The sequence below is a fragment of the Chironomus tepperi genome, unplaced genomic scaffold, assembly GCF_022539635.2.
Source record: "Chironomus tepperi strain 1889 unplaced genomic scaffold, CSIRO-AGI_Ctep_v1 contig_269, whole genome shotgun sequence".
Taxonomy (NCBI): Eukaryota; Metazoa; Arthropoda; class Insecta; order Diptera; family Chironomidae; genus Chironomus; species Chironomus tepperi.
The window spans coordinates 290,383-304,704 of NW_027226391.1; the positions used below are offsets into that span (position 1 = coordinate 290,383).

A 14,322-nucleotide genomic window follows, 5' to 3' on the forward strand; every position below is an offset into this window, starting at 1 on the left:
TACACTTTAAGGTTAGGGAAATTACACACCTTATCGAAATATAAAGCTTCTTTCGTGATGGAGCATAATAACAAACTCATTGAAAAAGCAGACATACTACAAATGATGTCTTAAAGCACGTGAAAAATTGAAAAATATAAGAATAAATTTAGAATATGTAGCACTAATTATTCATAGAATTTAGCGACCCCAAAAAATAATTGATGATGAAAATGGAAGGAGCTTACACAAGCTTTGTTCATTAAGTTTATTTTATTATTATTCTTCGTTGCTCTCCATAACAAGTTTTTCTTCTTCTTTACTTCTACATTATATTATATTATTTATATGTCCTTTTTGTTGACGATCAAAGTTTGCTTATTAATTTATTTATTTTATTCATTAAGGTTTTGAACAAGCTTAATTTAATTAATTATTTATTTATTTAGATGAGTAACAAGAAAAATAAAAAATAAACCGTAAAAGTGTTTCAAATTTTTTTTGTTCTTAGAATTGCTTTTAGATTAAAATTTAAAATGTGTATAATAACAATTCTCAATAACGTTAATAATATTTATTGCTTTATTTCATGTAGTGAACCGTATTCAGGAACTGTTTACGGATAATATGCATCTTTTAAAGCAGAACCTGTTATGAGGAATGCTGAAGCAAACAGTAGTAATGTTATTACTTTCAATGGACTTGTACTGGAAGATTCTGAAATCGAATTTGGAGTTGATTAAAACCTCACAAAAGCAATATATAGAAATTGTATGGTTTTCATATTTCAAAATAGTGAAAATTTACTTTTTTTGCTTGGTCGCGCTCGAATTGGTGCATAATCATGTTGATGGCAATGGCATCCATTTGCACACTCTGTTGTAGCTTCTTCGTTATTTGCTGCTTCGTCTCCAACAGCAACACTGTCTTTTGAGGTACTGACATTTTCATCTATAAGAGAAAATTATGGATTTGAATAGAATTATTAGAGATCTAATATTGGTAAGCCTACCTTTCCTATCCATACTAAACGATTTATCACCCAAAAGTGGCTTTGATTGTTCGATCTCTTCGGGAAAATCCGGTTCTGAAGAAAAATAAGAATATATTTAGTTTAACTGGATCTTTTAGATACAACTGGATGTTTCAGTTTTGTAACCAAAGTTAGAGCTCAATTCAAACATTTTGAATCAATTACCTTTCTCTAAATCCTTATCATTGTATGTATAATCACTTTTGATTTGACTTTTCATAGCTTTCTCATCTAATATTTCTACCTTATATTCATCGTTTGCAAAGGCACGATTATTGATTGGTTCGTTCTCAACTTGAATTTTTGATTCATCAAAGCTGTACTGCTTCTGCAGTTGCTGTATTTTCAACTGTTGTGCATTAAAATTGTCTTTATAATCCAAAGTGCTTCTTTGTGAATTATTATCAAATAATTTGTTATTATTGATGTTGTTAACTTGAAATTTATCAGTGCATTGCTCATTCTCATGCTTAAAATCACATTTCTCAATAACTGGGTTAAATCTTAATAAATTATAGCAGGGACAAATGATTGATGATTGTTTGTCGTAATAGATTGGACTAAATGGTAAATATTGATTTGCGTGTGAATGTAGTCCCGAGGAAATTCCTAAAAATAATAGAACAAAATTATTATTAGAGTAGACTGACAAATGTTTAATGTTGGTTAAATGTCAATCGGCCTTATTTCAGTCTAGAAACTCTTTTTTATTGACAAACTTGATCAAATGATGCAAAAACTAGGTTGAAATTTGAATTTAGATGCGAAAACTGTTGCTTCAGTTATTAATATTTTGCATCATATGACGCAAAGCAAAGCAGATTGACAATTGTTCCAATAGTCACGCAATACTTACTTCTAGAAAAACTATTCATTGTTTCAGGATAATAGAAGTGATCACTTTTACAGTGGAAACATTTGTGTGCTTTTGAATTAACATGTCCATTGCCATAACAAATTTCATCCTCAGCAACATCACTTAAATCATCTTTACATATCTCATCCTTTGGATAAAATGGATCTTGACAATGACAAATTGATTTTCGACAATAATTGTGTTTATGACCCGACCATGATTTATTTTCAGACTCACATGATTCACCAACTGTAACAAAATAAAGAACAAGTTGTTAGAAAAGCTTTTAAAAGCTCAAAAATAAAGCTTACATTGTGTGCTTTCGTCTTTAAAAGACGATTCGATGCTGGAGGTTTTTGTAAATTCACTATTAACTAATTTACTATAATTAATATAATTTCGTATACGTCTATTGGAAAACGAGCTAAATTTTAAATTTAAATCGGATGGACTTTCTGCAGTGAGACTTTCAAGACTGTGTGTTGTTTGGATTGTTGCATCTTTAACGGATGGAGTTTGAGTACCAACGGATGTGCATAATGAATTTGTCTCGGCACCTATCGAACTAAGCTCAATGGAGTCGATATTGAAGGGTTCGTTTTCTAAAAAAAATATTGTGAATATAATGAGATGAGGTTTTAAGGCACTAGATATTGATACTAACGTATTGACTCCCTACGACAAACGTTCGAGAATCTTTGATTGAATCCATCCGCACATTGGCATTTAGCCTCCTTACATTCGAATGATATTTGGCCCACCAAAAAACAATCATTTTCCTGTTGAAGAATTGGAAGTTAAATATCCAAAATTAGAGGAGGTTCCGAACGACACAAACGGAGAAAGCTTTTTTATTGGCGCCAAACCGAAATCGCCTCGAAATTTTTAAAAGCTCCAAAACTTTAGACGAGCGTTTTAAGCTCGTTAACCGATCGTTAAAAGCTCATAATTCGAGCGTTGAAAGCTTCCTTCCCGAGCGTTAAAAGCTCCTAAGTTGATCGTTATAAGCTTCTTAGCCGAGCGTTAAAAGCTTTTTAGTCGAGCATTAAAAGCTCCGAAGCAGAGCTTTCTCCATTCGTGTCGCACAATAATGACGCATTTTTTGTAACTTACGTCATTAAGATTGATAATTTTTCCACAACTTTCACGACCATTTGCGTTCGGACATTCACAAACTCCATTGCATTGAGCTCCAGTACTGACAAAAATTAAAAATAAATATTTTTTTCGGTAAAATTAAAAGTTTTTTTCACGTAAATTCCAAAAAAGAATATTTACAGCATATGAAATTATTAATTCGATTCCTTGAAGCATTCACCATGAAAATTTCCAAAAATTCGATAAATTCATTATTATTTTAACGACATGTGCCGATGATTAACTTATTAATCAAATATCGAATTTCCTTTTAAAAAGCTCTCGACAAAATCACAATATCATTGAATTTTAATGTACTAAATCTAATTTCATTTGTCAACACTGTCCACAATTTGTCACATTATACTTTTCACATGATATCTTATGTCTATATCCTTTAGATTGTTAATTCCACTTCTGTTACATCTTTTAATCCATATGCAATTTAAATGCACCTATGACACTTGATTATATTCCTTAATTTCTTCAAATCCAATCGATTTCCTTTTCCGTTTCGTCTATTTACACAGATTTTAAGTACATCAGCTACATGCTACAGAGTCTATACATAATTTAATTCAACTGGTTATCGTGATATCGCAAAATATATCAATGCAAATTGATTAATAATAAATAAGATATTATTCACAATAAGTTTATTTTTTTCTATCTATCGTCCTTCATGCCTTTGCTTCTACTTCCAATATCGACAATAGACTGAATCGAATATCCATTCCGAATATAAATTGTGAATAAGAAGCAAAAGAAGGCAGGACAACAAATTGAATTTTTTATTCCGAGAACAAAAAAAAAAAACATTCCTTGGATAAGTCCTCTTCTGAACTCTTTCTTTTCTTTTTTCGTCGATGGTCATTATATTATGCATAAATTTTTAACGAGGTAATGTTTTGCTTTTATGCAAGGCAGGGGTTCTACAAGACATGCTCCAAAATATAAAAGTCGTATGTTAAGGGAATTTAATGGCTTATGCATGAATGTGAGTACGTACATCCTTTTATTATGTGCTGCGGAATTCACTTTACTTTGAGAATGTATGTCTACGATATTTACATTATTTGGCCCATGACCTTTTCGGAACTGTATTTACACAATATGTTCTAGTTCTTATATGAATCCTTTATTATACTTGAGTCTATTGTTTGAAAATTTTCAAAAATTCATAGCTTGTTTAGCAAGATAACACGATTAAACTTTTAAAAGCTCAAGTTCATGTTCATATTTTTTGTTGGGTCATTTATTCGACATGTGCTGCTACTAATATTTCTTTCAGGGACGCTTTGTTTAAATATTACTTGATGAAGATTAAGTTTTATTACAGGAAGTAAATGTGTAATGTTTATCCACAATTAAATGTTATTTTAATGTTCCTGTTAAGTGCTTGAAATTACTCAATATTTGAACATATGTTGAGAATTTATCAACGGTCGTGGAATATTTGAACTATTATGCAAATAAAATAGCTTTATATCCCTTTTTTCTCGTTTTATATAGTTTCAAACCCCTTCCTCTTAAGAATTGTTTTCTATTGTCAAACAATAAACATCTTTTACATTTTTTAGTGACTTAATCTTATAAAGTTGTAAAGCAATCGATCTGAGTAGAGAAAATTCTTCACTACAGCATGAAGATGCAACCAAGATAGCTTTTGAATGAAAATTTGAAATGATAAATTTTTCAAAAATTCACACAAACTTTACATTATTAGAATAAGAAAAGTAACAAATTCAAAGCACTTTAAGGATATCTATCAGAATTATGAAATGCCAACGTTATTTGATTTAGTAAATGTCATTAACAGATAGATAGCATGATTAAGGTAAATTGGTTTTAAATCGAAAATATCTAATTTACCTATCCCACACAAAAATTTAACAAAAAATTGCTACATAAACATTAGGTATATGGACTGCTTATGACGTCCGATTTCAACAAATGTTGGCATTTCTCAAGCTAATCTTCCGAGCATCGTGATGAGGAAAATCTTATATTGTCGCAAAATGAGCTGGATATTATCGCAAGGGTTCCATATGAGCAATTTATAGACCTAATGTACTACCGTCAAAATGACAACTATTGTTTACCACTCCGGTTTCATACTTAATTACAGTGTTAATCAAAGTATGCTCCGCGACGCAATTGCGTATCTCTTGAAGACTGACGAAGCACTAGTGTGTTGCGAAACATAGTTTCAGAAACACAATACCACTGTGTCGCAACTCAATCTTAGGTGTGTCGGGAGAAGTATGGCGACACTAATTATCTGCTTCATCCAAAATAGCACATCGTATTTGCTAGCCCTCACTACGTCACTGTATTAACAGTAATATCCAAAGTTGCCCTTACGACATTTTAACGACTGAATTTAACTTTTGCATATGGCTGATCGCAGCATAATGCCACTCAGTCCTCTATTGACAAATATTTTAAAAAATTGGCACGAGCTATTTAAATGGAAGTAATCAGAATCTTTTACATTATTCAGTCTTACACCACATGCCACCAAATCAACTTGTATCCAAAATAACTCGCTACATCAAAATCATCAAAATATTGACAATTTCAAGAGCATCGCTGACCTTCCATCACCCAATTCCAATTCTACATCCATCAAAATACATTATAATATGTAGCAATAAATTCTTCAAAAGATTCAGAAATCGAGATGAAACTTTAATGCCGACAAGGCTTATAATAGAACTTTATTTTCCTTCCCAAACTTTCTGTGCCCACATGCTTTAGCTTTTAGTTCGTATTTTTATGTCTAACACATAGACACTTCAATTTTTATGCAACAACTTTAATAGTATTGTAGTGACGAAGATGGACATAAAAAAATATTAGGGGGTTGGAATGAAGGAAGGAACAGAATGAAATGGAAGTAATGTATTATCATTTGTTACATGTATAAACATGTGTCTGTCTATTTGTCTTTGTTGTCCAGACAGACGAGCCACAAATTACATTTTTATTTCTTGTTCTTTTTTCACTTTTGTTCTTATTTAACATGCACGAACGACTATACGCACGCATGACACAAAAAAAGGAACAACGACAACTAAAAACTGTAGCTGAAAGTTCTACTTGAATTAGTAATTAATATTGATGGGGAAATTCTTATGTCCGTAGTTCTCTCTTTTTGCCTCCTTTTTGTGTCCTATTCAATCAGTCTCATGAATGTTTCAGCAATGTATTCAATTATCCAATTGAAGTATTATGTAGTTTATTGTAACAGATAATGTCGGGATCATCAATATTCATAACAATTGAATACTTGTAATAATCGGATATAAATTATTGATATTCAATGTCAATGATATTACTTTTCTTCTCCTTTATATGGATTTATTATCAGTCAAGCAAATATTTGAATGAATTTTATTGATCCATAGCGATATATTTGTGCTGTATGTACTATAAATTCTGTGTATTGTCGACTCTTAACAATGAAGGTGGAAAAGTGGCCGTTCATAAATGATGTCTAATTTTCGAAGCTGCACTTCTTCCGAGATGCACAGCTTATTCGTTTGGTATCGTCGCCTCGCCGTTTTAACGGTAAGACGCAAAGTTGTTCTGATGTCGTCGTAAGGGCGAGGGTTGACTCATATTTACGTCGAAAAATGCAGTGCATCGCATCTTGTCGTTTGGGTCTGATGCTGTGTGACACTTCAATACAATTGGAAAAGCTCTAGATCAGCACAATTCGGTTAATCGATCCAGAATCCGGCATCAGCCTAGCGCGACTCTGGTATGGTGTCGGATTGAAATCGAATCTGACACCAAAACAGAATCACGCCGTTCTCGGGCCGAATTCTTTATTGATCAACCGATTTATATTATTCAGTATAAGACTATGCCTCTAAAACTCCGGTTATTCTGGAAAAAGGTGTGATCCCGAGCTGCAGAATCCAGCGAATTGCATTATTCTTCATAAATATGAGTCAAAATTTGCCGTTAAAACAACTTTGCGTCTTTCTGTTGATACGGCGACGTAGCTGTGCCAACTCGGTTCTGCACTTCGGGATTTACGTTTAGTCGATCGTTTGCCTATTGACAATCTTAACCAATGTCAAGACATAACAGACATTGAGCATACTCGCCTAAATGAGCGTGCTTATGAGTATATTCATGAATATTCATAAGAATGCTCCTTGACTGTTCGAGCAAATTTATAAGTAGCCACTCGATCGACTAATCGCACTCTGTTCCACTCGGGTATTCTATGGACGTCACTTATGAACAACCCCAATCGAATTAAATATGAAGAAATAAACTTTCTGTCTTATTCTTTTATATTTTTTTTACTTATTTATACTTCACTAATGCACGTTATGTATCATATTGATGTACATTGAGTAAGTAGCTTACAACTTTTTCCATATAAATAACTTCCTTTTTTTATTAATCGATTTTTTTTTTCACTTTCAATTTTTTTTTTTATTTCAATTTCAAATTATTATTTTTTTAACTATTTTATATTCTTAAATTAAGATATTCAGCATGTGTCATTTCGTAATTCCATTTAAATTATACTACGATTTCTCGATATTAGATCGCGATATCCAATTTTTTTGTAGTACATTCAAGTTTGCGTCAAACAAATAACTGATGAGTTTGACTTAGGTAGTGGTCGCATGCTACTTACTATCTATCTATTACAATTACATATTTTTTTTTTCCTTTTCCTATTCTATTCTATTCATTCGGAAACGGACATATACACGAGGAAAAAAAGTATAGATAGAATTAATGCTAGAAATAAATAAATGAATGGGGTATGTAGGAGGTAGGGTGGTATGAAGGAAAATGTTTAATGTAGATTTTTCAGGAAATGACTATATGAACATATGTGTGTATGGTGTAATTTTATAATTTCAAAGTTTCAGTAGCGTGATAAAGGTAATAAAATTGTCATACAATTATTTAAACGTAAAAACAGGAGAGCTTTGAGCTTTTTTAAAAGCTCTTTCCTAACGGCTAAAATATTTTCAAATATTTGAAGCCAACTTCAGGTTTGTTATTCTCAGTATTTTACGTTTCATTCATGAATCATGCTGATAAATGATTTATTGATAAGATTAATTTAATTGTAAAATATATAATTTTAAAAATATATGAGTCATAGTCCAGAAAACCTTGAAAATAATTCAATGAAGTTGCTCAATTCACTTGCTCATTTTAAATTGATTTCCTTATGTTGAATGTGCTAATGTTCATATTTAATCCGACAGTCTGCTGTGTAATTGATAATTAAAATTGACTAAAAAATGAGCATTCAAAATTTAAAGCTAAAATAAAATTCCAAAAAATATTAAAAGCTCAAAAAGAAGCTAAAATGATGCGAAAATTCAAAATTTAATTGACCGTTAGATTTTAAGAAGTTTCTAAATATTGAAAATGATTTAATTAATATCAACTAGTCAACATTTAATTAAATTTACTGATTCAATATGAAGTAGATTTCTAAATTTCATCAGGGACGAATGCGCCTATAAGCATATAAACTCAATAAACATCTCTCTAGTTGCGCAAATGCATTAGTGTTAGTAAATCAAAATTTTTGTCCATCGCAAATAACAAAACTTTTGGCAAAAGGCAGTATAATTAACAAATTAGAACACTTTTCGGCTGCATTACTTTAAATTATCAGGTAAGAAATACAAAAAAAGTGAAAATTGTAAGGAAAACTCAAGATTTGTGATGAAAAATTGATCCATAAAAAGTTGTGCCTTGATAATCAAGAAGAATAAATATTATTGCGAAAAAATTGTCTATACACTTCCGATAAGACTCCGAAATCACGGAATAATTGTTTATTATACAAATTTGCATGTACTTGATAAGTGTGTAAGCAAATAATATCAAATTAAAGATTTCTTTATTTTGAAAAAAGAAACATTTTAAGCAGTGGCGCAGAATATTGTGAAACAACATTGTATTCTTGAGTTTATTTTTCTAAAAGTATGAGAATCAGCTTGTGTACAACACAAAGTTAAAACGTGAAAATAATAATAAAACAGAATAATCATTGCTTTTCTTCTTATTAAATTTATATTTTTCAATACTCGTTGCAGTGTTGTTTATTTTTTTCGCAAAAAGAGTGAAAAAAAAAATAGTAAAAAATAAGGAATAATCATGTGTATTGAGAGATTACCGCCATCAAATTTCATGGGTTCAACAGGAAATTTTACGACAGAAGTGCCAGTAGAAATTCCAGACTTAGACGCAGACTATGATATTGAAGACGACGAGTCAGATGACGAGTATAATTTGATAGATGAGTCTAGTGAATGGAATGATTATTTATGGATGGAGAATGAACAGGAATTTGAACAAGAAGAGATCAGAAGACTTGAGGAAGAAGAGTTAGCAAATCAATGTATGGAAGCAATGAGCGAGATGTTATTACTTGACGAAATCACACAGGTTGAAGTAGAGCAGCACAAAGAGTAAGCAGCAGTTGTTATCTTATCATATTTTGTGATAAAATATCTATTTTTGTTATTTCTTATAGATCTCTGTCTGCATTAGCACAAAAATCAAATTTAAATCCGTTCGCTGAGGAGTTCTTTCCATCAGATGCTGTATTGACGTACATACATATATAATTGAATCCAACTCGTATATAACATAATGAAACCAAATCTATAAATTATAACACATCACATTCTTCCACCCTCTTCTTTTTTTTACATTAACGACTTTAACTCCTTCCTTCTTCATCATTTAACATTTGAATATAATCAAATTTATACCATAAATTTTTTCAGTTCTGCAACTACACGTAGCTATATAGTACTATTTCATACTCTAAAAGAAAAATAACTAAGAACGTTGATAATTGTTTATTTGAAGAAAGAAAGAAAAATTGAAAAGTTGAGGAAAATGTAACTTTTTTTCTTTTGTGGTCAATTCCTTCAATCTGAAGTATCATAAAAACTTCAAAAGCTAATAGAAAGGAAGCCCATAGACCACAAAACTTAATTTAAGATGAGAATAACACATAAAATGTCCTCAAATATTATTTTTTTCTTTTCATTTTACGTAAAAGAAAATCAAACAAAAAAAAATACGAAAAAAAAACTATTAAAATTAATTAAGAAAACGAAAAGATTGAGATGTAGTCAGTCATGAAGTCAATCTTATTAAACAAAAAAAATGTTATGATAATAAATTGAACGCTTTAAGATAGTTTTTTCTCATCATTTTAATTTATATGAAAAAAAGATACAAGTGGCAAATAGTTGAGGAAGTCCTGAACTGCCTTGGGCTTGTCGTCATTTTCCTCAAATATTTCCCTCTTGGAAAAATACAAAAAAATGACAAAATGCATTTTGAAATGAATTTTACTGTAACTTATCAGCCGATCATGACACTTCTGGTATCATAGACTGCTGTTTTAGCCAAATGTCAAGTCTTGGACCTTTTGTTGAAATCTTGTGTATCATAAGATGTTCCAAAAAATTCATAGACTTGACTTGGTAGCCAACGCCTGAAAATTATTACCTGAAGATTCATAATCGGCTGATAGGAACCAGTAGCATACTTAACTTATTCGTGATAGTATGAGATAAAAAAAAAATTATAAAAAAAACTCAATTTAAATGTGATAAAAAAAGTATAAAATATGGTAAAACATAAATAAAAACATAAAAAAGCTTAGGAACATAATCTGAATGGAATCATTTTTTCAATCCTCACGACATTAAACGTTTTTATCACATGAGTTGGTAAAACTTATGTGGAAACATCTTAATCATTGTTATGTGGCATATTCATGTGGGAAGATTGCAGAGCTTTCAGCTGAAAATTGGTGAATCCTGAGAATTTGGAATTTTAATCCTTGGATTTATTTAATTCAGAAATTAGACTGAAAAGTTCCTGGATTGGATGTGAAGGACGTTAAATTTCTGAATATCCTGAGCTGGCAGAAGTTATCGAAATATAGAGCTGTCTACAGATGTCTCAAAACGCCGCATTGTTCCCGTGCGCCCCAGTCAAGGAAGTAAGTAATAAAGAAATTAATCCTAAGATTTATTTAAACCAGATTTTTAATCCTAAGATTTATTTAATCCAGGAATGTTTCTTAACACATAGGGCATATTTATTTAATTCTAAGCATTAATATTTAATGACATGGATCTACCAACCGTTTTAAAAAATTAATCACATTCAACATGCTCCATTTCCAGCATCTCAAGCGACTAGTCAGGCAATCAGCCGTATTAAATTATGCAGAGTATTTCCGAAGAATGTGCTGGGATGAAAAAAAAAAAAGCTGTATGGCATTTGCGGATTCTGTGTATGGAAATTATGTGGTTTATCGGTAGACATATTTGTGTGGTAAAAAATATCTATGGGAACTTACTCGAATTTGCCGATAAAACTCAAAGTTCTGCACAAGATTGAATCATTTTCCCATAAAAACAAAATTTTTGTTATTTGTTCAGCATAATCAGTTCCATAGAAAATTGAATTGTCCTAATCTATTTTTTCTTCCCTCCGTCGAGTACATACTTTTCCCCGAGACTGATTCAGTGAATAAATATTTGCCTCGTTTGTCGCTCATTCACTTCCATCTCCATATATTATTGCAAAATCTGGTAAAATCGCTTTCAATTGGCCATAAAAAGGCTGTAATGGAATTCTTGTTGGGGATGTTTATAAGTGATGTCATTGGATGCTGCAAACTTAAAGATCGGTATGTGACATTGAGTCATTTATGGGTAGTGGATCTGAAGTTGTTGTTGGTAGTTGGCATACGGAAGTCAGCGATTGAATCAGCTTTAGCAGCTAACTGATAGAGTCATGAACCACAATTGATCTGTACGACCAGCTTTAGCCGCCCACTAGATTACTGGAGGTGACCATGAATTACAATTGTTCTGTACAGCCAGTGAGTGCAAAGTAAGTAAATAAGCATACAAGGTTGCTTGATCGTTGCAAAAAAATCTATTTTGACTTGATTTTGACCTCGAGCAGCAACAGCCACTTACTGATAGAAGCCATGAACATTGATTGCCAGCCACACAATTGATTGGTACAGCCAGTGTAAGTAATTCAATAAGCACCTGAAGTTGCTTAATCGTTACAAAAAATTCAATTTTGAAGCCGAGCAGTTCAATTTAGTAGTCAGGGCTCGTTGACGTCGCCGCGTTGACAATAAGACGTGAATGTACCTTAACGACTGACTCCAATCCATTTCCAAAGCGAACAATCAAAGGCTGCACAGAGAAGGAGTCGTAATTTATAAATAACCCCATTTTATTCACATTATTTACCAGCTGCGACCTTCACTTGTGTCATCTGTTTTGATTTGAACCTTTCTGTCGTCTTGTCTCACCTCTTTTTAAGCCTATGACATTGTTATGATCATTCTTTCATTTAGCTTCTTTTTTTGTATGCTGACTTGACATAAATTTAATGACACCCATAATTAATTGCACAAACCCTTGATTATAAGTATACGGATCCCATCCACTTCTGTCGCCTTTCTTTTTACTTTTTATAATTAACACATCTGGTATTTCATTCATTGATAAATGGACAGCCTCAAGTCAGTTCCAAAAAAAGGTAACATCAATTCTTATCACAAAATTTCTTATGCCTTAAGCAAGTAACCACAGTTATGTTGAATAGATCATACTGGATTTTCGCTGAAAGGAATAGAAAGGGATAAAAGTAAAGCTACACGAAAAGGTTGTCATGCTTAAGTGTATTTTTTTTGATAACATCTTTTATTATTTCTTCTTTTTTCTGTTGTTTTTCTGTTCCTCTACATCATCTTTTCAACACTCTACCAATACTTATAATAATAATAATAATAATAATAATTCTAATCTTGATACTAATAACAATACGAGAAGCTTTCATCAGTGCCGTTTCCTTTTTTGATCATCATTTTGTCCTTTGATTTGATTATTTTTTTTGATTAAATGGAATGGATTTTTATCATTATTTATTTATTTCTTAAAGCTAATGGATAGGTCTAGCTTTAATTTGGATACTACGTGGATTTTAAGGATTATTTGGTTCAGAATTGCAAAACAGGCATCTTTCACCGACAAAAACTGTATAATTTCTTGATAATTTGTATGGTTTTAAAAAAAAATTGTACGGTTTTGTCTGTAGAAGGTGCCCTCGTTTACAACTATGATTTGGTTCATCATTCCTTTAAATCAGCGTTGTCCAAACTAATTTGCACCACTTCACATTCATCTTGTTGGTAAGCCTCAACCGAAACCGCACGCGGCAAACTGTTCATGGCAATTCCAAAAATACTCGTTGGCATATAGTTTGGACAGCACAGCCTTAAATTTTACATTAAAAGGATTTTTGATCAGTATGGAAATTTCAATACAAAAACCTTATAATTTATCTATTTAAAACATTTGTACTGTTTTCTAAAAAGATTCTTTCAAAATATTGGAATTTATGTGGTTTTACTTATGTTTTAGTGTTTGAAAACCATATAAATGTTCTGATTTTGTCATAAATTGTACGGTTCTGAATATTTTTGACTTTTAACGGAATTCTTGATCTGTCTTCATTTAAGTTGCTAATTTTATGATTTATCTCTAAATAATGACTGATTCGCAGGGCTCGAAGTCAACTCGAATTTAACATAAAGTTCAGACAACTCGAGTCGACTTTTGGGTCTGTTGATTCGTAAGCCGAAAAATTCAAATTTTTGAAAACAATACAAATGTTTTCAATACTGAAATTGTAAGGTTCTGTTCAAATTCTTTCAATTTAGACCTTTTTAAATTAGATTCTTATTCTTTTAAATACTTCTTATTTCAAATGTCAATTCGATCGATATAATGTCATCAAGAACTAAATTATTAAGGCTTCAAATATGTCATATATGGATCTCATAATAATTCCTACATCAATTCACAATATTCTTGATTCGAATGAATAAAATGCGTAAAAAGCAATTCTACAATACTTTATATGTAATTTTGTTACTACAACTTGATTTTTTTGATTAATGCTATTTTCAGGGTGGACTTATTGATGGACATGAACAACAGTTTCCATTGAAGTCATTATGCTTATTTATATATAAAAATTTCCTTAATCATCTATGGAGGTTTTTATTATTAGCGGGAATTTCCTTTATTTTTCTTTACTTTTTTTTGTTTTGGCTCATAAGAACAAGTTACAGTGGATGTCCATCAATAATAATAAGTATTATAAGGATAACAATGCTCAGTTCAAGAGAGGTGGATTACAATTTCTTGTTTTTTTTTTGGGTCTTTTTCTACTAATGATTATTCGTCTTACTTAATTGAAG

General features: G+C 31.2%; 2 protein-coding genes across 2 annotated transcripts; one reads left to right on the top strand and one right to left on the bottom strand.

The window, feature by feature from the left end:
- Window positions 1–926: 926 nt before the first annotated feature.
- On the bottom strand, window positions 927–3,549 carry LOC139091969 (uncharacterized). Its single transcript, XM_070642229.1, has 7 exons — window positions 3,147–3,549; window positions 2,982–3,066; window positions 2,533–2,647; window positions 2,180–2,470; window positions 1,869–2,117; window positions 1,178–1,621; window positions 927–1,066 (listed from the first exon to the last, which is right to left on the bottom strand). Exons 1-7 carry the CDS (start codon window positions 3,149–3,151, stop codon window positions 927–929), a joined length of 1,329 nt encoding a protein of 442 aa, XP_070498330.1. The 5' UTR covers window positions 3,152–3,549.
- A 4,969-nt stretch (window positions 3,550–8,518) lies between these two features.
- Paip2 (polyA-binding protein interacting protein 2) lies at window positions 8,519–10,700 on the top strand. The gene is made up of 3 exons (XM_070642207.1): window positions 8,519–8,673; window positions 9,098–9,472; window positions 9,538–10,700. The coding sequence occupies exons 2-3, from the start codon at window positions 9,159–9,161 to the stop codon at window positions 9,629–9,631; spliced, it is 408 nt and encodes a 135-aa protein (XP_070498308.1). The 5' UTR covers window positions 8,519–8,673; window positions 9,098–9,158; the 3' UTR covers window positions 9,632–10,700.
- Window positions 10,701–14,322: the final 3,622 nt, after the last annotated feature.

Coding starts and splice junctions, on each gene's coding strand:
- LOC139091969 (XM_070642229.1), bottom strand. Junction 2,648..2,981: donor AAATTATCAATCTTAATGAC/GTAAGTTACAAA, acceptor ATTCTTCAACAG/GAAAATGATTGTTTTTTGGT. Junction 2,118..2,179: donor TAAAGACGAAAGCACACAAT/GTAAGCTTTATT, acceptor ATTTTGTTACAG/TTGGTGAATCATGTGAGTCT.
- Paip2 (XM_070642207.1), top strand. CDS start 9,159: ATGTGTATTGAGAGATTACCGCCATCAAATTTCATGGGTTCAACAGGA. Junction 9,473..9,537: donor GAAGTAGAGCAGCACAAAGA/GTAAGCAGCAGT, acceptor TATTTCTTATAG/ATCTCTGTCTGCATTAGCAC.